The sequence below is a fragment of the Oncorhynchus clarkii genome, chromosome 16 (genome assembly GCF_045791955.1).
Source record: "Oncorhynchus clarkii lewisi isolate Uvic-CL-2024 chromosome 16, UVic_Ocla_1.0, whole genome shotgun sequence".
NCBI lineage: Eukaryota > Metazoa > Chordata > Actinopteri > Salmoniformes > Salmonidae > Oncorhynchus > Oncorhynchus clarkii.
In genome coordinates this window covers 67,665,912-67,688,635 of record NC_092162.1, presented here as the reverse complement: position 1 = coordinate 67,688,635, position 22,724 = coordinate 67,665,912, and the positions used below count along the sequence as shown (strand labels likewise).

The window sequence follows — 22,724 nt, the reverse complement described above, 5'->3', positions numbered from 1 at the left end:
GTTCATTCATAAAAACGTTAAACAGAATGCAGACTCCTGTACGTTGTAAAGAATCCAATGGAAGCATCAAGAAGGAAATGACTGAAAATATACTTTTGGAAATATGACTCATGACTGAGATAGGTAGGATAGGTTCCTCCTCAAAGGATAAAATAACACCGGTTGTCAGTTCACCGTAATCCGCCTCTCGATTGGTTCCCCTCTAGTTTGGGCTGGGGACATAGTGATCACGCTTAGGAGCAGTCAGGTGTTTGTCACAAGTTAATGTGAGGGAGAAAGAGAAAGTACCATGGTTCAGTCCACAGTGATGATAATGGTTCCCATGCTGTGTGTTTATATATCACCGACCTGGGGGGTTGTGTTTATATAGGGGCTTATACCACACCTGGAGTGTTAGACGGTGATGATAATGGTTCCCATGATGTATGTTTATATATCACTGAGTAAACAATAAACAAGTCAATAACACAGTCAATTTTTTATTTTTATTTTTGTATTTTTTTAAAGAGTCTATATACATTGTGTGCAAAAGGCATGAGGAGGTAGGCGAATAATTACAATTTTGCAGATTAACACTGGAGTGATAAATGATCAGATGGTCATGTGCAGGTAAAGAGCGTAAAAGTAAATAAATATAAACAGTATGGGGATGAGGTAGGTCAATTGGGTGGGCTATTTACCGATAGACTATGTACAGCTGCAGCGATCGGTTAGCTGCTCAGATAGCAGATGTTTGAAGTTGGTGAGGGAGATAAAAGTCTCCAACTTCAACGATTTTTGCAATTCGTTCCAGTCACAGGCAGCAGAGAACTGGAAGGAAAGGCGGCCGAATGAGGTGTTGGCTTTAGGGAAGATCAGTGAGATACACCTGCTGGAGCGCGTGCTACGGGTGGGTGTTGCCATCGTGACCAGTGAACTGAGATAAGGCGGAGCTTTATATAGGGGCTTATACCACACCTGGAGCGCTGGAGTGGACTGGGTGTTTACATTGCCAAAGTCAAAATGTCAATGTCAAAATGGATCACAGGTGTTTTTAACAATGTGGGTTTCCCTGTACTGACCTGCACTCATCACCCCTCAGACCATCCCCATGGTCCACTCATCACCCATCAGACCATACCCATGGTGCACTCATCACCCTCAGACCATACCCATGGTGCACTCATCACCCCTCAGACCATACCCATGGTGCACTCATCACCCCTCAGACCATCCCCATGGTGCACTCATCACCCCTCAGACCATACCCATGGTGCACTCATCACCCCTCAGACCATACCCATGGTGCACTCATCACCCATCAGACCATACCCATGGTGCACTCGTCACCCCTTATACTGAACCCACGGTCCACAAAGACAGTCAGTCTGCCTCTCCCTACCAACAGGGGGCAGCAATCAGGAGACAGGTTGGGAGAACTCACCCCACAAGGTGTCTGTTCTGTCTTGTTTTTCTCAATCCCATTGTCTTTCACATTCTGACCAATAGCTGCTTGTAGATTATCCCTCACCTTGGTGTCATGAACCAAGTCACGCAGAGGGAGACCAGTGAAGGACAGAATGTCTGGGATCCTTTCTAGACTATTCAGATATTTTTTTGAAGCCTTCAGAGTCTGGTTTGGTCAAATCAAATTAAAGTAAATCATTTGAATCAAATACATGTTTAGCAGATGTTATTGTGGGGGTAGCAAAACACTTTTTGGTTCCTCGCTCCAACAGTGCAATAAATATCTAACAATACACAATAATACACACAAATCTAAAAGTAAAAGAATGGCATTTTGAAATATATAAATATATGGATGAGCACGGAAAACTATAGTTTGTTATTAACAAGAAATGTGTGGAGTGGTTGAAAAACGAGTTTTAATGACTCCAACCTAAGTGTATGTAAACTTCCCAACTTCAACTGTATATTTTATGCCCCCCCCCCCCCACTGCTAAAACCAAGTGGCTGTAGATGTCCTAAAGTGTGCCCAAGGTGATGCGCTGGGCTGACCGCACCACCCTCTGAAGAGCCCTGCAGTTACGGACGGCGACGCTGCCGTACCAGGCGGTGATACAGCCTTATGCTCTCAGTGGTGCATCTGTAAAAGTTAGTGTGGGTCTTAGGGGCCAAGCCAAATTTATTCCACCTCCTGTGGTTAAAGAGGTGCTGTTGTGCACTCTTCACCATGCTGTCTGTGTGTTGGTGGATTTTCACCTTCTCCACCGCGGTCCCGTTGATGTGGATAGGGGCGTGCTCCCTCTGATGTCTCCTGAAGTCGATGATCAGCTCCTTTGTTTTGTTGATGTTGATGGAGAGGTTATTGCCTGGCACTACTCCGCCAGGGCCCTCACCTCCTCCCTGTAGGCTGTCTCGTCGTTGTTGCTAATCAGGCCTACCACTGTTGTGTCGACTGCAAACTTCATGATTGAGTTGGAGGAGTGCATGACCACACATTAACGGTTGAACAGGGAGTACAGGAGGGGGCTGAGCATGCACCCTTGTGAGGCCCCAATGTTGAGGATCATTGTAGTGGAGGTGTCGTTGCCTACCTTCACCAGCTGGGGGCAGTCCGTCAAGAAGTCCAGGGTTCAGACCCAGGGCCCCGAGCTTAATGAAGAGCTTGGAGGGTACTATGGTGTTGAAAGCTGAACTGTAGTCAATGAACAGAGATCTTACATAGGTATTCCTCTTGTCCAGATGGGATAGGGCAGTGTGCAGTGTGATGGCTGATTGCATCATCCATGGATCTAATGGCACAGTATGCAAATTGCAGTGGGTCAGTCATCCCCACCTGTCACCTCAGTGCTGTGACTCAGGAAACCCTTGTCATAACCTGTAATGCTGTCTTCATTATTAAAGACCTTTGAACCCTGCCCACTCAACACATTTAACAACCCCATGCCATCAGACAACCCCATACTAAGACATGTCTGCACCTGGGACACAGACACCTGGTTCAGGGTGGCCAAGTAGGTGTGGATTCCAGTCACCCTCTTCATCCTCCCCCCAAGGTCCACCAGGTGAATGTAGTGGGTTCCATAAGTGTCAATGAACTGCTGGTACGGGTCACTGCTGTTGGACGTGTACTCCTTTGGGAGAGAAGCTATGTTGAACTGCTGGTATGGGTCACTGATGTTGGACGTGTACTCCTTTGGGAGAGAAGCTATGTTGAACTCCTTTGGGAGAGAAGCTATGTCCCGCTGGGACTCTACTGGAGGCCCTGAATCTAGGAGATGGAAAGAGCAAGTTTACTGTGAGGGTAGGTGGTGTTGACAGGGTACTGTGAGGATAGGTGGTGTTGACAGGGTACTGTGAGGGTGGGTGGTGTTGACATGGTACTGTGAGAGTGGGTGGTGTTGACATGGTACTGTGAGGGTAGGTGGTGTTGACATGGTACTGTGAGGGTGGGTGGTGTTGACATGGTATTGTGAGGGTGGGTGTTGTTGACAGGGTACTGTGAGGGTGGGTGTTGTTGACATGGTACTGTGAGGGTGGGTGTTGTTGACATGGTACTGTGAGGGTGGGTGTTGTTGATAGGGTACTGTGAAGGTGGGTGGTGTTGGCAGTGTTTGTTGTTATTGTTTGCAATGAAGAAATGTCTCAATGTAATAAATTGCATCAGTTACCAAATTAGTCAGCATAGAATATCTCTGTTCTCTCTGCTATCCATACACAGAGATCTCTGTTCCCTCCTCAATGTAGTCACCATAGAATATCTCTGTTCTCTCTGCTATCCATACACAGAGATCTCTGTTCCCTCCTCAAAGTAGTCACCATATAATATCTCTGTTCTCTCTTCTATCCATACACAGAGATTTCTGTGTCCTCCTCAAAGTAGTCACCATATAATATCTCTGTTCTCTCTTCTATCCATACACAGAGATCTCTGTTCCCTCCTCAAAGTAGTCACCATATAATATCTCTGTTCTCTCTTCTATCCATACACAGAGATCTCTGTCCTCCTCAAAGTAGTCACCATATAATATCTCTGTTCTCTCTTCTATCCATACACAGAGATCTCTGTCCTCCTCAAAGTAGTCACCATATAATATCTCTGTTCTCTCTTCTATCCATACACAGAGATCTCTATGTCCTCCTCCCCTCTTTTTATATGAAAGGAACAAAAGCACTAAACTTAGTGTTATCCTCCTTCTCAAGATAGCAAATGTTTGACTTATAATTTGATCTCAATACAATGTGCAGATGAGAATGACAGCGTTGTTTTTATTCCTTTCAGATTATTAATAGGAGAGTGTGTAAAGACCGACGCGGGACAGGAGAAGCAGGTACGGGGAGTCAAAAATGTAATAGGGAACAGACATAGAACACGACAGGAACAGTGTCAGCACACGGGTGAACAAGGACATATGACAAACATCAGTCCCGAAGCAGGGAACAGAGCTTAGGGAACAGACAGATACAGGGAAGGCAATAACACAAGTAATAGAGTTCAGCTGAGTCCAATGAGTGCAGATGCGCGTGACGGGGAGAGGCAGGTGTGCGTACTGATGGTGGCTTGATTGCGTAATCTTGGAGAGCCCTTGAGAGCCAGCGGCAGGAAGAGCTGGAACAGGCGTGACAATACGTCCTGCCTGGGTGAGCCGGCCGTGACATGGGCGCTGGGCAAGCAGGCTGGGAGAGGGGGAGGAAGAGCGGGAGGAAGAGCGGGAGGAAGAGCAGAAGCACACGCGACATAGTGTGTCAGTGTTTACAGAATGCCAGAGTGAGAAGGGATTATCATGTTTTTTTTTTGAGAAGGGATTATCATGTTTTTTCTTTGTCATTATGGAGTATTGTGATGTCATTATGGGGTATTGTGATGTCATTATGGAGTATTGTGATGTCATTATGGGGTATTGTGTGTAGATTGATGAGCAGGGGGGACGGGACAATTTAATCCATTTTAGAATAAGGCTGTAAAGTTTCAAAATGTGGTAAAAGTCCACCAGAGCTGTTTCCAGAGAATTGAATGTTCATTTGTCAACCATAAGCCGAGAATTTGTCAGTATGTCCAACCGGCCTCACAACCACAGACCACAGTTAACCACCCCAGCCCAGGACCTCCACATCTGTCTTCTTCACCTGAGGGATCATCTGAAACCAGCCACCCGGATAGCTGATGAAACTGTGGGTTTGCACAAATGAAGAATTTCTGCACAAATTGTCAGAAACCGTCTCAGGGAATCTCATCTGCGTGCTCGTCATCCTCACAAGGGTTTTAACCTGACTGCTGTTCCTCGTCGTAACCAACTGCGGAACCAACTTCAGTGGGCAAATGCTCACCTTTGATGGCCACTGGCAAGCTGGAGAAGTGTGCTCATCACAGCTCACGGTTTAACTATACCGGGCAGATGGCAGACAGTGTGTATGGCGTCGTGTGGGTGAGCGGTTTGCTGATGTCAACGTTGTGAACAGAGTGCCTCATGGTGGCGGTGGGGTTGTGATATGGGCAGACATAAGCTACGGACAACTAACACAACTGCATTTTATCAACGGCAATTTGAATGCACAGAGATACCGTGATGAGATCCTGAGGCACATTATCGTGCCATTCATGCAACGGCTTTCTTCTGTGGACGAATGAGAGGACCAAAGCGCAGCGTGGTTAGAGTCAACTTGTTTAATAAAGACGATAAAACGTGAACACTACAAAATACCAAAATAACTAATGTGAAAACCCCAAAACAGTCCTATCTGGTGCATAGACACAAAGACAGAAGACAATCACCCACAAAATACCCAAAGAACATGGCTGCCTAAATATGGTTCCCAATCAGAGACAACGATTAAGCACCTGCCTTTAATTGAGAACCAATCTAGGCAACCATAGACTTACATAAACACCTAGAAAGGATACAGCCCCATAAACATACAAAACCTCTAGACAAGACAAAACACATGCATCACCCATGTCACACCCTGACCTAACCAAAATAACAAGTAAAACAAAGAACACTAAGGTCAGGGTGTGACAATTGATCCGTTGCCAACACCTCATGTTTCAGCATGATAATGCACAGTCCCATGTCGCACGGATCTGTACACAATTCCTGGAAGCTGAAAAAGTCCCAGTTCTTCCATGGACGTCATACTCACCAGACATGTCACCCATTGAGCATGTTTAGGATGCTCTGGATTGACGTGTACGACAGCGTGTTCCAGTTCCCGCCAATATCCAGCAACTTCACACAGCCATTGAAGAGGATTGGGACAACATTCCACAGGCCACAATCAGCAGCCTAATCAACACTATGTGAAGATGATGTGTCGCGCTGAATGAGGCAAATAGTAGTCACACCAAATACTGACTGATTTTCTGATCCAGGTCCCTACTTGTTTTTTTAAACGTATCTGTGACCAACAGAAACATATCTGTATTCCCAGTCATGTGAAATCCATAGATTAGGGCCTAATGAATCTATTCCCAGTCATGTGAAATCCATAGATTAGGGCCTAATGAATACTTAAATTGACTGATTTCCTATGATCTGTAACTCAGTGAACTCGCATGTGGCATTTATATTTTTGTTCAGTGTATGTTACAGAGTCATTTAACATTGTTTGGAGATATGAATTTGGGTTGTACTCAACTCGTTACACAGTGAACTGTGGGTAACATTACACTGTGGGTAACATTACCCTGTGGGTAACATTACACTGTGGGTAACATTACCCTGTGGGTAACATTACACTGTGGGTAACATTACATTCGTTGTGGTTACAATGTATAATTACAAAAGTATATTCATTCATTTTCATGAATCGTAGGATGTTCTTCAAGGTGAAGAGATTTTTGTTTTTAAATGGTTCAGCAATATTATATAACATCCTAATTCCACTGCAATATGTCACAACTGATTTCCCCTCTAGTTTGGGGAGGGGTAATATTGGTCACATTTATCACCAGTTTGTCACAAGTTAACGTGTAAGAGAATGTGAAACTCCCATTACTGAGTCCACAGCTATGCACGTGGCTCCCCTGCTCCAGGTTTACAGAACACCCACCCTGGAGGTCATCGTCACGTTCCCCTGGGTCCTTATCCCACACCTGGAGCTCTAGAGAGGACTGGGTGTTTACATAGTTAAAGTTGAAATGTGTATGCCAAAGTGGATCATAGGTGGTGATCCAGCGGGTCTGCCTGTGCTGACCTGAACACCACAGTCTGACGTAAACCTCTGGTTCGGCCATCCCATCACCCCTCAGACTAAACCCACGGTCCACATACTGTTAGTTGTTAGTTGCCTCTTCCTGTCTGCAGGGGGCAGCAATCAGCAGAGAGGTTGGGTGAACTCACTACACAGGTTGGGTGAACTCACTACACAGGTTGGGTGAACTCACTACACAGGTTGGGTGAACTCACTACACAGGTTGGGTGAACTCACTACACAGGTTGGGTGAACTCACTACATAGGTTGGGTGAACTCACTACACAGGTTGGGTGAACTCACGACACAGAGTGTCTGTTCTATTTTGTTTTTCTCAATCCCGCTGTCTATCACATATTGACTAAATAACGTCTCTGTGATTATCACTCCGCTTATTGTCATTAACTGACCCATTAACAGAGGATACAGAGAGAAGGACATGATGTCTGGAAACATTTTACAGACTGTTCCGACTTTTAATTTGCAAAAAAAAATTAAAATGTGGTATGGTTTATGTAGTCTATTACCGTTTGTGAAAAAGAACATTTATAGTAAAACATTTATATATATATATATATTATTACATTTGTTCTCCCTCTCCCCATCGTTAAATTAATTTTAATACTCACAGATCTTCAATATCTCGGTGCTCTCTCTCTCTTTCTATCTCTCTCTCTCTCTCTCTCTCTCTCTCTCTCTGTGTGTCTCATTTCTCGCCACAAAATGATCTGTGCTCTTTGTCTCTCTCATAAAGAGTGCAGAGACTCTAAACAACTGTAGGTAGTTATCCATCTTATCAGGATATAAGCTACACGAGTCCAAAGGTTACATAATCACATATCTAACTACAGAATACCTCAACATCAAAAGCACAAATGTACATGATGAAAAGATACAATGTTTAACCAAATGCATGAAGCCTAATGGTGGTGAGACTGTTGATGGTATAGATCTACAGAATGCCACTTCAGGGAGGAGAAAGGGATGTACTGAGCAGTCTGCATGGTGAGAGGATAGAAGCTGGTATCAGTTATAGTAGTCTGCATGGTGAGAGGATAGAAGCTGGTATCAGTTATAGTAGTCTGCATGGTGAGAGGATAGAAGCTGGTATCAGTAATAGTAGTCTGCATGGTGAGAGGATAGAAGCTGGTATCAGTAATAGTAGTCTGCATGGTGAGAGGATAGAAGCTGGTATCAGTAATAGAAGTCTGCATGGTGAGAGGATAGAAGCTGGTATCAGTAATAGTAGTCAGCATGGTGAGAGGATAGAAGCTGGCATCAGTAATAGTAGTCTGCATGGTGAGAGGATAGAAACTGGTATCAGTAATAGTAGTCTGCTTGGTGAGAGGATAGAAGCTGGTATCAGTAATAGTTGTCTGCATGGAGAGAAGATAGAAGCTGGTATCAGTAATAGCAGTCTGCATGGTGAGAAGATAGAAGCTGGTATCAGTAATAGTAGTCTGCATGGTGAGAGGATAGAAACTGGTATCAGTAATAGTAGTCTGCATGGTGAGAGGATAGAAGCTGGTATCAGTAATAGTAGTCTGCATGGTGAGAGGATAGAAACTGGTATCAGTAATAGTAGTCTGCATGGTGAGAGGATAGAAGCTGGTATCAGTAATAGTAGTCTGCATGGTGAGAAGATAGAAGCTGGTATCAGTAATAGTAGTCTGAATGGTGAGAGGATAGAAGCTGGTATCAGTAATAGAAGTCTGCATGGTGAGAGGATAGAAACTGGTATCAGTAATAGTAGTCTGCATGGTGAGAGGATAGAAACTGGTATCAGTAATAGTAGTCTGCATGGTGAGAAGATAGAAGCTGGTATCAGTAATAGTAGTCTGCATGGTGAGAGGATAGAAGCTGGTATCAGTAATAGTAGTCTGCATACTAGTTTACATATTACGAGTTACACCCCTTAGCTAGGATGGTGGCTGTTTATTATATTACGAGCTACGCCCCCTAGCTAGGATAGTGGCTGGTTATTATATTACGAGCTACACCCCCTAGCTAGGATAGTGGCTGGTTATTATATTACGAGCTACACCCCCTAGCTAGGATAGTGGCTGGTTATTATATTACGAATTACACCCCCTAGCTAGGATAGTGGCTGGTTATTATATTACGAGTTACACCCCCTAGCTAGGATAGTGGCTGGTTATTATATTACGAGTTACACCCCCTAGCTAGGATAGTGGCTGGTTTCTAACATAAAATTCCATGTAGGTGTCCAGTCCTAAGTTATTAAAGGGGAATATCAGAACAATCTTTTGGTATTTCAGTGATGTGGCTGGAGACATGTTGCTTCTTGAAAGTCCAAAATCTTGACAGCTTGACTGCTGACATGCAAAACATTTCGAGACTGTGTTATTAACAGTGTCCAACCTGGCTACTGCAACTAGTTCACAGTAAATCAAATTGTCTTAAAAGGCACATACACCAATTATGCAAAATCAGGGTAAAGTAATAGACCATTTTATTTGTCAAGTTCTCTGCACACAAGCTATAATAAATATGTGAAGGTGAGGAAGATGATAAACGTTATGAAAAGCCTCACCCTAATCTGAAATAGACATTGTTCATTATAAAAACACAAGTCAACAAGTATGAAATAATTTGATATATGTACAAAAAATGCATATTTACAAGATAGTAAAGTGTTAAACCCAAAACACACACTGTTTATATCACAGGGTTGTGTTGATGTAAAATCTCATTAACTCAATGTGAAATCTGAATCCTAATCAAAACGTCTGCCCCCTAGTGTCATTCAGTAGTTCCCTCAATGCAGTTTTGAAAAGTTAAAGGTTTAAAAGTCAATGTACAGGTGGCATGTTAAATAAAATGTGAGACACAATGATGTGTATTTAACGAAAGCATTTAGAGAAGCATGTCAAAACTCCCTTTGATTCTGATCAATCCCATGACCAATATCATAATTTCTGCCACTTTGTGTGTCAAAATTACTTGTAGGTTGTTTTACTTTGATGTGACTGGATCTATGATAAGCAGATCCATACCAGACTGTCAGGGGGTCTATGATAAGCAGATCAATACCAAACTGTCAGGGGGTCTATGATAAGCAGATCAATACCAGCATACTGTCAGGGGGTCTATGATAAGCAGATCAATACCAGACTGTCAGAGGGTCTATGATAAGCAGATCAATACCAGACTGTCAGGGAGTCTATGATAAGCAGATCAATACCAGACTTTCAGGGGGTCTATGATAAGCAGATCAATACCAGCAGATTGCCAGGGGGTCTATGATAAGCAGATCAATACCAGCAGATTGCCAGGGGGTCTATGATAAGCAGATCAATACCAGCAGACTGTCAGGGGGTCTATGATAAGCAGATCAATACCAGCAGACTGTCAGGGGGTCTAGGATAAGCAGATCAATACCATCAGACTGTCAGGGGGTCTATGATAAGCAGATCAATACCAGCAGACTGTCAGGGGGTCTAGGATAAGCAGATCAATACCAGCAGACTGTCAGGGGGTCAGAATCTACTCCATCACATTCACCAATGTTGAAATAGGCTGACACGTCTTCCCAATAACAGACTAGAGTATAGATAAGCGACATGTCATCTGCATTGTAGAAAGAGAGTTCCTTGGTTGCACAACTTAGGTATAGAGCTATCTTTCGAGGTGCATCTCTTAAAAGGATTTGTTTTTCAGTACCCATACCGTGAACAGTATATTTTTGATTTCTATACCTGAGACACATTGTTTTTGAACCAAAAAGTTTCAACCCAAAAATCCCCGAAGTTTTTTTAACTCCCAGTTCCCAGAAAGCCCCACTTCCCACTTCTATTTCCCAGCAGTGTTGTCCAGTGCTGAACTTACTGTTACTCAGTAATTTTGATTGTTGTGATTGATGTCGAGCTGAATGAGCTGATTCCGCATTTCTGGGAGTACAAAACACACTGCGTCTGTCATTGGAGAGTCAGTTTCTGACTCACTGTTTGTAGTGTTAGTCTCTCTGGTAGAGGATTGATTACCTGCAGCATCTCCTTCCACACAAAGAACTGCAGGTGAGACTCATAGGGCCCCAGAGAGAGGGAGACAGGTGTCACCTTTAGGTCAGACTCATAGGGCCCCAGAGAGACGGAGACAGGTGTCACCTTTAGGTCAGACTCATAGGGCCCCAGAGAGAGGGAGACAGGTGTCACCTTTAGGTCAGACTCATAGGGCCCCAGAGAGAGGGAGACAGGTGTCACCTTTAGGTCAGACTCATAGGGCCCCAGAGAGACGGAGACAGGTGTGACCTTTAGGTCAGACTCATAGGGCCCCAGAGAGAGGGAGACAGGTGTCACCTTTAGGTCAGACTCATAGGGCCCCAGAGAGAGGGAGACAGGTGTCACCTTTAGGTCAGACTCATAGGGCCCCAGAGAGACGGAGACAGGTGTCACCTTTAGGTCAGACTCATAGGGCCCCAGAGAGAGGGAGACAGGTGTCACCTTTAGGTCAGACTCATAGGGCCCCAGAGAGAGGGAGACAGGTGTCACCTTTAGGTCAGACTCATAGGACCCCAGAGAGACGGAGACAGGTGTCACCTTTAGGTCAGACTCATAGGGCCCCAGAGAGAGGGAGACAGGTGTCACCTTTAGGTCAGACTCATAGGGCCCCAGAGAGAGGGAGACAGGTGTCACCTTTAGGTCAGACTCATAGGGCCCCAGAGAGAGGGAGACAGGTGTCACCTTTAGGTCAGACTCATAGGGCCCCAGAGAGACGGAGACAGGTGTCACCTTTAGGTCAGACTCATAGGGCCCCAGAGAGAGGGAGACAGGTGTCACCTTTAGGTCAGACTCATAGGGCCCCAGAGAGACGGAGACAGGTGTGACCTTTAGGTCAGACTCATAGGGCCCCAGAGAGAGGGAGACAGGTGTCACCTTTAGGTCAGACTCATAGGGCCCCAGAGAGAGGGAGACAGGTGTCACCTTTAGGTCAGACTCATAGGGCCCCAGAGAGACGGAGACAGGTGTCACCTTTAGGTCAGACTCATAGGGCCCCAGAGAGAGGGAGACAGGTGTCACCTTTAGGTCAGACTCATAGGGCCCCAGAGAGACGGAGACAGGTGTCACCTTTAGGCCAGACTCATAGGGCCCCAGAGAGAGGGAGACAGGTGTCACCTTTAGGTCAGACTCATAGGGCCCCAGAGAGACGGAGACAGGTGTCACCTATAGGTCAGACTCATAGGGCCCCAGAGAGACGGAGACAGGTGTCACCTTTAGGTCAGACTCATAGGGCCCCAGAGAGAGGGAGACAGGTGTCACCTTTAGGTCAGACTCATAGGGCCCCAGAGAGAGGGAGACAGGTGTCACCTTTAGGTCAGACTCATAGGGCCCCAGAGAGAGGGAGACAGGTGTCACCTTTAGGTCAGACTCATAGGGCCCCAGAGAGACGGAGACAGGTGTCACCTTTAGGTCAGACTCATAGGGCCCCAGAGAGACGGAGACAGGTGTCACCTTTAGGTCAGACTCATAGGGCCCCAGAGAGAGGGAGACAGGTGTCACCTTTAGGTCAGACTCATAGGGCCCCAGAGAGAGGGAGACAGGTGTCACCTTTAGGTCAGACTCATAGGACCCCAGAGAGACGGAGACAGGTGTCACCTTTAGGTCAGACTCATAGGGCCCCAGAGAGAGGGAGACAGGTGTCACCTTTAGGTCAGACTCATAGGGCCCCAGAGAGAGGGAGACAGGTGTCACCTTTAGGTCAGACTCATAGGGCCCCAGAGAGAGGGAGACAGGTGTCACCTTTAGGTCAGACTCATAGGGCCCCAGAGAGACGGAGACAGGTGTCACCTTTAGGTCAGACTCATAGGGCCCCAGAGAGAGGGAGACAGGTGTCACCTTTAGGTCAGACTCATAGGGCCCCAGAGAGACGGAGACAGGTGTGACCTTTAGGTCAGACTCATAGGGCCCCAGAGAGAGGGAGACAGGTGTCACCTTTAGGTCAGACTCATAGGGCCCCAGAGAGAGGGAGACAGGTGTCACCTTTAGGTCAGACTCATAGGGCCCCAGAGAGACGGAGACAGGTGTCACCTTTAGGTCAGACTCATAGGGCCCCAGAGAGAGGGAGACAGGTGTCACCTTTAGGTCAGACTCATAGGGCCCCAGAGAGACGGAGACAGGTGTCACCTTTAGGCCAGACTCATAGGGCCCCAGAGAGAGGGAGACAGGTGTCACCTTTAGGTCAGACTCATAGGGCCCCAGAGAGACGGAGACAGGTGTCACCTATAGGTCAGACTCATAGGGCCCCAGAGAGACGGAGACAGGTGTCACCTTTAGGTCAGACTCATAGGGCCCCAGAGAGAGGGAGACAGGTGTCACCTTTAGGTCAGACTCATAGGGCCCCAGAGAGAGGGAGACAGGTGTCACCTTTAGGTCAGACTCATAGGGCCCCAGAGAGAGGGAGACAGGTGTCACCTTTAGGTCAGACTCATAGGGCCCCAGAGAGACGGAGACAGGTGTCACCTTTAGGTCAGACTCATAGGGCCCCAGAGAGAGGGAGACAGGTGTCACCTTTAGGTCAGACTCATAGGGCCCCAGAGAGAGGGAGACAGGTGTCACCTTTAGGTCAGACTCATAGGGCCCCAGAGAGACGGAGACAGGTGTGACCTTTAGGTCAGACTCATAGGGCCCCAGAGAGAGGGAGACAGGTGTCACCTTTAGGTCAGACTCATAGGGCCCCAGAGAGAGGGAGACAGGTGTCACCTTTAGGTCAGACTCATAGGGCCCCAGAGAGACGGAGACAGGTGTCACCTTTAGGTCAGACTCATAGGGTCCCAGAGAGAGGGAGACAGGTGTCACCTTTAGGTCAGACTCATAGGGCCCCAGAGAGAGGGAGACAGGTGTCACCTTTAGGTCAGACTCATAGGGCCCCAGAGAGACGGAGACAGGTGTCACCTTTAGGTCAGACTCATAGGGCCCCAGAGAGAGGGAGACAGGTGTCACCTTTAGGTCAGACTCATAGGGCCCCAGAGAGAGGGAGACAGGTGTCACCTTTAGGTCAGACTCATAGGGCCCCAGAGAGACGGAGACAGGTGTGACCTTTAGGTCAGACTCATAGGGCCCCAGAGAGAGGGAGACAGGTGTCACCTTTAGGTCAGACTCATAGGGCCCCAGAGAGAGGGAGACAGGTGTCACCTTTAGGTCAGACTCATAGGGCCCCAGAGAGACGGAGACAGGTGTCACCTTTAGGTCAGACTCATAGGGCCCCAGAGAGAGGGAGACAGGTGTCACCTTTAGGTCAGACTCATAGGGCCCCAGAGAGACGGAGACAGGTGTCACCTTTAGGTCAGACTCATAGGGCCCCAGAGAGAGGGAGACAGGTGTCACCTTTAGGTCAGACTCATAGGGCCCCAGAGATACAGAGACAGGTGTCACCTTTAGGTCAGACTCATAGGGCCCCAGAGAGACGGAGACAGGTGTCACCTTTAGGTCAGACTCATAGGGCCCCAGAGAGAGGGAGACAGGTGTCACCTTTAGGTCAGACTCATAGGGCCCCAGAGAGAGGGAGACAGGTGTCACCTTTAGGTCAGACTCATAGGGCCCCAGAGAGAGGGAGACAGGTGTCACCTTTAGGTCAGACTCATAGGGCCCCAGAGAGAGGGAGACAGGTGTCACCTTTAGGTCAGACTCATAGGGCCCCAGAGAGAGGGAGACAGGTGTCACCTTTAGGTCAGACTCATAGGGCCCCAGAGAGACGGAGACAGGTGTGACCTTTAGGTCAGACTCATAGGGCCCCAGAGAGAGGGAGACAGGTGTCACCTTTAGGTCAGACTCATAGGGCCCCAGAGAGAGGGAGACAGGTGTCACCTTTAGGTCAGACTCATAGGGCCCCAGAGAGATGGAGACAGGTGTCACCTTTAGGTCAGACTCATAGGGCCCCAGAGAGAGGGAGACAGGTGTCACCTTTAGGTCAGACTCATAGGGCCCCAGAGAGACGGAGACAGGTGTCACCTTTAGGTCATCCACCCTGGACTTGTATGGACGCTCCTTGGTGGCTCCTTGCGTCTCAGTCGTGTCCTCCCCATGAAGTTCTGGTGGTGGCATGTCCCTGTTCTTTAGTGCCTCCACCTCAGACAGGCCCTGTTCATTCCACCACTGTAGGAAACCCTCACTGTCCGGGATGTTCTGAGCAGATTTCATCATCACCTCCTTCACTTTCCTCTCTGACAGTATCAACTCCATACTCTCTAAATTCCCTCTCATCTTCGTCAAGGTCTTCTCTTCTTTCTCCTGCAACTCATTCTTTATCTGATCTTCCCTCTTCTTCAGAAACTGGTGCATCTCTTCAAACTGGCTGCTGATTTGAGTCCTCAGCTGACAGGACTTAGTCTTGGTTTTTGTCATCTCTTTTTCCTGTTGTTTGGCCAGGTGCTCCACGGAGCTGTTGTCACTAGTGAGGAACTGAAGGGCCTCATCTAGTTCCCTCCTCCTAGCTGAGGCTGCCTCTTTGATAGGTTTAAACTTATGCCCGTCATGCTTCTCTCCGTCCCGGCATATGACGCAAACCAACTGTTGGTCTGTCTCACAGAATAGTTTCAGTTTCTCGTCATGGTCTGGACACAACCACTCTGTCCCCTTAGAAAAAAATAAGTGGAATGAATTATTATTATTATTTTCTCTATAACATCCCAGATAAAGCATACAAAACACAGGTAGTTAATGAAATGTGCAAAAATGCTGACTTGTAATATATTTTCCGTAAAGGTTGCTGGTTCAAATCCTCGGGCCGACTAGGTGAAAAGTATGTCCATGTGCCCTTAAGCAAGGCATTTAACCCTAATTGCTCCTGTAAGTTTCTATGGATAAAAGCATCTGCTAAAATGTGAAATGTAAAAAACTCACCCTTGTCTTCTCGTCGCGTACTGGTTCCTCTTTAGCTTTGTCGGCCAAGCTCTTCAGAATGTGATTGGTTGAGAGATTTCCCTCAGCTGTTGAGATTCTAGCCCGGCAATGAGGACACAGATTCTGTGTTCTCCGAAAGTTTGTAAAACATTGTCGACAAAATGAGTGACCACAGGAGAGGCTGACTGGATCAGTGAAGAGAGGGAGACACACAGAACAGGTTAGTTCCTCTACGTACGCTGTAGACGCCATCTCTCACACCTTATCCTTACCTAATCCTGTGTAAAAATGAGGAAACAGCTTTTAGTTTCACATCTATTCATCGTGGTTGTGAAACACTTTAACCACACCCTCTCTACGTGTACATTCAGCTCTACAGACACAGAGACTGACTAATCTACAAATCACCTTGCATCATAAATAACTACTCAATATTATTTGTAGATCAGTCAGTCGGTCACAATTTACCCATGGTACATCACGGCTTTGATGCACAGCCAGAAATTCTTCAGGTACCTGAAAGTAGCAACAAAGTAAAGAAGTCCAACATCACACCCTACTGGTTAATCAGTGAAGAGATATGAGATTCTCTTCAGACCTTGGTGTTAATGCCTAGGCTTCACACCTTGGGGTTAATGTCTAGGCTTCGCACCTTGGGGTTAATGTCTAGGCTTCGGACCTTGATGTTAATGTCTAGGCTTCGGACCTTGGGGTTAATGTCTAGGCTTCAGACCTTGGTGTTAATGTCTAGGCTTCGGACCTTGGGGTTAATGTCTAGGCTTCAGACCTTGGTGTTAATGTCTAGGCTTCGCACCTTGGGGTTAATGTCTAGGCTTCAGACCTAGGTGTTAATGTCTAGGCTTCAGACCTTGGTGTTAATACCTAGGCTTCGGACCTTGGGGTTAATGTCTAGGCTTCGTACCTTGGTGTTAATGTCTAGGCTTCAGACCTTGGTGTTAATGTCTAGGCTTCAAACCTTGGTGTTAATGTCTAGGCTTCGGACCTTGGGGTTAATGTCTAGGCTTCAGACCTTGGTGTTAATGTCTAGGCTTCGGACCTTGGGGTTAATGTCTAGGCTTCGGACCTTGGGGTTAATGTCTAGGCTTCAGACCTTGGTGTTAATGTCTAGGCTTCGCACCTTGGGGTTAATGTCTAGGCTTCAGACCTAGGTGTTAATGTCTAGGCTTCAGACCTTGGTGTTAATGTCTAGGCTTTGGACCTTGGGGTTAATGTCTAGGCTTCGAACCTTGGTGTTAATGTCTAGGCTTCAGACCTTGGTGTTAATGTCTAGGCTTCAGACCTTGGTGTTAATGTCTAGGCTTCAGACCTTGGTGTTAATGTCTAGGCTTCAGACCTAGGTGTTAATGTCTAGGCTTCGAACCTTGGGGTTAATGTCTAGGCTTCGCACCTTGGGGTTAATGTCTAGGCTTCAGACCTTGGTGTTAATGTCTAGGCTTCGAACCTTGTTGTTAATGTCTAGGCTTCAGACCTTGGTGTTAATGTCTAGGCTTCAGACCTTGGGGTTAATGTCTAGGCTTCGGACCTTGGTGTTAATGTCTAGGCTTCAGACCTTGGTGTTAATGTCTAGGCTTCGGACCTTGGTGTTAATGTCTAGGCTTCAGACCTTGGTGTTAATGTCTAGGCTTCGGACCTTGGTGTTAATGTCTAGGCTTCGGACCTTGGGGTTAATGTCTACACTTCAAACAGAGGCTGTGTTACACAGCACACTTACAGGAGTACAAGCTAAGATGTTGTTTTGGCCCCAATATCCTTTATACCACTGTGTTCCTTTCATGTGTTAACCTACCTAACTGACATGACAGTGGTAAGTGAGAGATAACTAACATGACAGTGGTAAGGGGGAGATAATTAACATGACAGTGGTAAGGGAAAGATAATTAACATGACAGTGGTAAGGGAGAGATAATTAACATGACAGTGATAAGGGAGAGATAATTTACATGATGTCACGCCCTGACCTTAGTTATCTTTGTTTTCTTTATTATTTTGGTTAGGTCAGGGTGTGACGGGGGTGGTTTGTGTAGTTTCTTCTATGTCTAGGTGTTTAAATGTCTATGGTTGCCTAGATTGGTTCCCAATCAGAGGCAGCTGTTTATCATTGTCTCTGATTGGGGACCATATTTCGGTAGCCACATTCCTTGGGTATTTTGTGGGTTATTGTCTATGTGTAGTTGCCTCAGTACTCGTGTCGCATAGCTTCACGGTCGTTTTGTTTAGTTTGTTCAGTTTTAATTCTTCATTAAAAGAAGTATGCATTCTTATCACGCTGCGCCTTGGTCTCCTCGTTATGACGAATGTGACAGAATAACCCACCAAACCAGGACCAAGCAGCATGAAAAGGAGGAACTGCGCTTAATGGGGAAATGAACCTGGGAGGAGATATTAGATGGAGCAGGACCCTGGACACAACCGGGAGAGTATCGCCATCCTGAGGGGATAGAGGCAGCGAAAGCACTCTATGCTCCTCGCATTTGTCGGGCTAGAATGGGCATCCAGCCAGGACGTATTTTATTTGTAATTGTTTTATTTCACCTTTATTTAACCAGGTAGGCTAGTTGAGAACAAGTTCTCATTTACAACTGCGACCTGGCCAAGATAAAGCATAGCAGTGTGAACAGACAACACAGAGTTCCACATGGAGTAAACAATTAACAAGTCAATAACACAGTAGAAAAAAAGAAAAAAAGTCTATATACATTGTGTGCAAAAGGCATGAGAAGGTAGGTGAATAATTACAATTTTGCAGATTAACACTGGAGTGATAAACGATCAGATGGTCATGTACAGGTAGAGATACTGGTGTGCAAAAGAGCAGAAAAGTAAATAAATATAAACAGTATGGGGATGAGGTAGGTCAATTGGGTGGGCTATTTACTGATAGACTATGTACAGCTGCAGCGATCGGTTAGCTGCTCAGATAGCAGATGTTTGAAGTTGGTGAGGGAGATAAAAGTCTCCAACTTCAGCGATTTTTGCAATTTGTTCCAGTCACAGGCAGCAGAGAACTGGAAGGAAAGGCGGCCAAATGAGGTGTTGGCTTTAGGGATGATCAGTGAGATACACCTGCTGGAGCGCGTGCTATGGGTGGGTGTTGCCATCGTGACCAGTGAACTGAGATAAGGTGGAGCTTTACCTAGCATGGACTTGTAGATGACCTGGACCTGATGACCTGGGTCTGGTGACGAATATGTAGCGAGGGCCAGCCGACTAGAGCATACAGGTCACAGTGGTGGGTGGTATAAGGTGCTTTAGTAACAAAACGGATGGCACTGTGATAATTGAGCCAGCTCTATGTTCTGGATCTCCAATGCGTCTCCACGGTCCAGTGTATCCTGTGCCTCCTCCCCGCACTCGCCCTGAGGTGCGTGTCCCCAACCCGGTACCACCAGTTCCGGCACCACGCACCAGGCCTACAGTGCGCCTCGGCAGTCCAGAGCGTCCGGCGACGGTACCCAGTCCGGAGCGTCCGGCGACGGGCCACAGTCCGGAGCGTCCGGCGACGGGCCACAGTCCGGGGCCTCCGGCGACGGGCCACAGTCCGGGGCCTCCGGCGACGGGCCACAGACCGGGGCCTCCGGCGACGGGCCACAGTCCGGGGCCTCCGGCGACGGGCCACAGTCCGGGGCCTCCGGCGACGGGCCACAGTCCGGGGCCTCCGGCGACGGGCCACAGACCGGGGCCTCCGGCGACGGGCCACAGACCGGGGCCTCCGGCGACGGGCCACAGTCCGGGGCCTCCGGCGACGGGCCACAGACCGGGGCCTCCGGCGACGGGCCACAGACCGGGGCCTCCGGCGACGGGCCACAGACCGGGGCCTCCGGCGACGGGCCACAGACCGGGGCCTCCGGCGACGGGCCACAGTCCGGGGCCTCCGGCGACGGGCCACAGACCGGGGCCTCCGGCGACGGGCCACAGTCCGGGGCCTCCGGCGACGGGCCACAGACCGGGGCCTCCGGCGACGGGCCACAGTCCGGGGCCTCCGGCGACGGGACACAGTCCGGGGCCTCCGGCGACGGGCCACAGTCCGGGGCCTCCGGCGACGGGCCACAGTCCGGGGCCTCCGGCGACGGGCCACAGTCCGGGGCCTCCGGCGACGGGCCACAGACCGGGGCCTCCGGCGACGGGCCACAGACCGGGGCCTCCGGCGACGGGCCACAGTCCGGGGCCTCCGGCGACGGGCCACAGACCGGGGCCTCCGGCGACGGGCCACAGACCGGGGCCTCCGGCGACGGGCCACAGACCGGGGCCTCCGGCGACGGGCCACAGTCCGGGGCCTCCGGCGACGGGCCACAGACCGGGGCCTCCGGCGACGGGCCACAGTCCGGGGCCTCCGGCGACGGGCCACAGACCGGGGCCTCCGGCGACGGGCCACAGTCCGGGGCCTCCGGCGACGGGCCACAGTCCGGGGCCTCCGGCGACGGGCCACAGACCGGGGCCTCCGGCGACGGGCCACAGACCGGGGCCTCCGGCGACGGGCCACAGTCCGGGGCCTCCGGCGACGGGCCACAGACCGGGGCCTCCGGCGACGGGCCACAGTCCGGGGCCTCCGGCGACGGGCCACAGTCCGGGGCCTCCGGCGACGGGCCACAGACCGGGGCCTCCGGCGACGGGCCACAGACCGGGGCCTCCGGCGACGGGCCACAGTCCGGGGCCTCCGGCGACGGGCCACAGACCGGGGCCACAGTCCGGGGCCTCCGGCGACGGGCCACAGACCGGGGCCACAGACCGGGGCCTCGCAGCGAGGGTCTCCGGCGACGGGCCACGCAGCGAGGGTCCCCAGCCCGGGGTCTCCAGCGAGGGTCCCCAGTCCTGAACATCCGGCTACGATCCACGCAGCAGGGGGTCCCCAGCCCGGGGCCTACGGCGAGGACTCAATGTGAAGAACGGGGGCGGCATCCAGAAACCGAGCCGCCACCGAGGTTAGATGCCCACCCAGACCCTCCCATATAGGTTTAGGTTTGAGGCCGGGAGTCCGCACCTTTGGGGGGGGGGGGGGGGGGGGTACAGTACTGTCACGCCCTGACCTTAGTTATCTTTGTTTTCTTTATTTTGGTTAGGACAGGGTGTGACGAGGGTGGTTTGTGTAGTTTTTGTATCGTTTTGGGGGTTTTTCTATGTCTAGGTGTTTATACGTCTATGCTTGCCTAGATTGGTTCCCAATCAGAGGCAGCTGTTTATCGTTGTCTCTGATTGGGGACCATATTTCGGTAGCCATATTCCTTGGGTATTTCGTGGGTTATTGTCTATGTGTAGTTGCCTGTCAGTACTCGTGTCTCATAGCTTCACGTTCGTTTTGTTTTGTATAGTTTGTTCAGTGTTAATTCTTCATTAAAAGAAGTATGTATTCTTATCACACTGCGCCTTGGTCTCCTCGTTATGACGAGCGTGACCGTGATAAGGGAAGAGATCATTTACATGACAGTGATAAAAGTAGAGAAGTGTCACGCCCTGGCCATAGAGGTTTTTATTCTCTATTTTGGTTAGGCCAGGGAGTGACTTGGGTGGGCATTCTAGTTTCTTTATTTCTATGTTTTGTATTTCTTTGTTTTGGCCGGGTATGGTTCTCAATCAGGGACAGGTGTCTATCATTGTCTCTGATTGGGAGCCATACTTAGGTTTGCCTTTTCCCACCTGTGTTTTGTGGGTAGTTTTTTGTTTAGTTTGTTTACCTTACAGAACTGTTGGTTTGTCTCTTTGTTATTTTTGTTCAAAGTGTTCTGAGTTAATACAAAATCATGAACGCATACCACGCTGCGCTTTGGTCCACTCCTCACTCTTCATCAGACGAGCGTTACAATAAATAACATGACTGATAAGGGAGAGATAATTAACATGACAGTGAGAGAGAGAGACTCTGCACACATATTTTAATTGCATCAACAACAGAAACTTTAAATGCATTGCTTGTGAACTCAACTATAGCAGAAAACAAAACTTCTCATCTGACCACAAAAACAGACAAACCTCTGACACGGAACCCAAACCGGCTGCGCGGGTGCGACATCGTGCATAAATGTATTTTGTCCCCCTACACCAAACACGATCACGACACGCAGGTTAAAATATCAAAACAAACTCTGAACCAATTACATTAATTTGGGGACAATTTAGCTAGTTAACTTACACTTGCTAGCTAATTAGTCCTATTTAGCTAGCTTGCTGTTGCTAGCTAATTTGTCCTGAGATATAAACATTAGGTTGTTATTTTACCTGAAATGCACAAGGTCCTCTACTCCGACAAATCCACACATAAAAACGGTCAACCGAATCGTTTGTAGTCATCTCTCCTTCCAGGCTTTTTCATCTTTTAGCTTATATGGTGATTGGCATCTAAACTTTCAATCAATGTGGGTATAACCAATGAGGAGATGGCACGTGGGTACCTGCTTCTATAAACCAATGAGGAGATTTGAGAGGCAGGACTTGCAGCGCAATCTGTCAGAAATAGGAATGACTTCTATTTTTTAGCCCTTGGCAACGCATTTCTAAATTTATTTTGCAATGCTCGCGCACGCAACGCGAGCGGTATGAGACTGGGATGCACTTGCTCTGCCTCTGACACGCACCCTACAGCCACTAAGGAGAGCCTAACATCCGGGGGAACATCACTTCCTGAAGAAGAAGGTGCTACTGCAAACTGCAACCCTCAGATGGCCTCAACATGACAACCCAAACGTGACATGGATTTAATTACACCCAGACAGGGTTGCA

General features: G+C 48.4%; 1 protein-coding gene across 1 annotated transcript; it reads right to left on the bottom strand.

Moving 5' to 3' along the window:
- Positions 1 to 9,586: 9,586 nt before the first annotated feature.
- LOC139367759 (nuclear factor 7, brain-like) lies at positions 9,587 to 16,266 on the bottom strand. Its single transcript, XM_071106082.1, has 3 exons — positions 15,993 to 16,266; positions 15,102 to 15,725; positions 9,587 to 11,261 (listed from the first exon to the last, which is right to left on the bottom strand). Exons 1-3 carry the CDS (start codon positions 16,242 to 16,244, stop codon positions 11,073 to 11,075), a joined length of 1,065 nt encoding a protein of 354 aa, XP_070962183.1. The 5' UTR covers positions 16,245 to 16,266; the 3' UTR covers positions 9,587 to 11,072.
- Between the last annotated feature and the right edge of the window lie 6,458 nt (positions 16,267 to 22,724).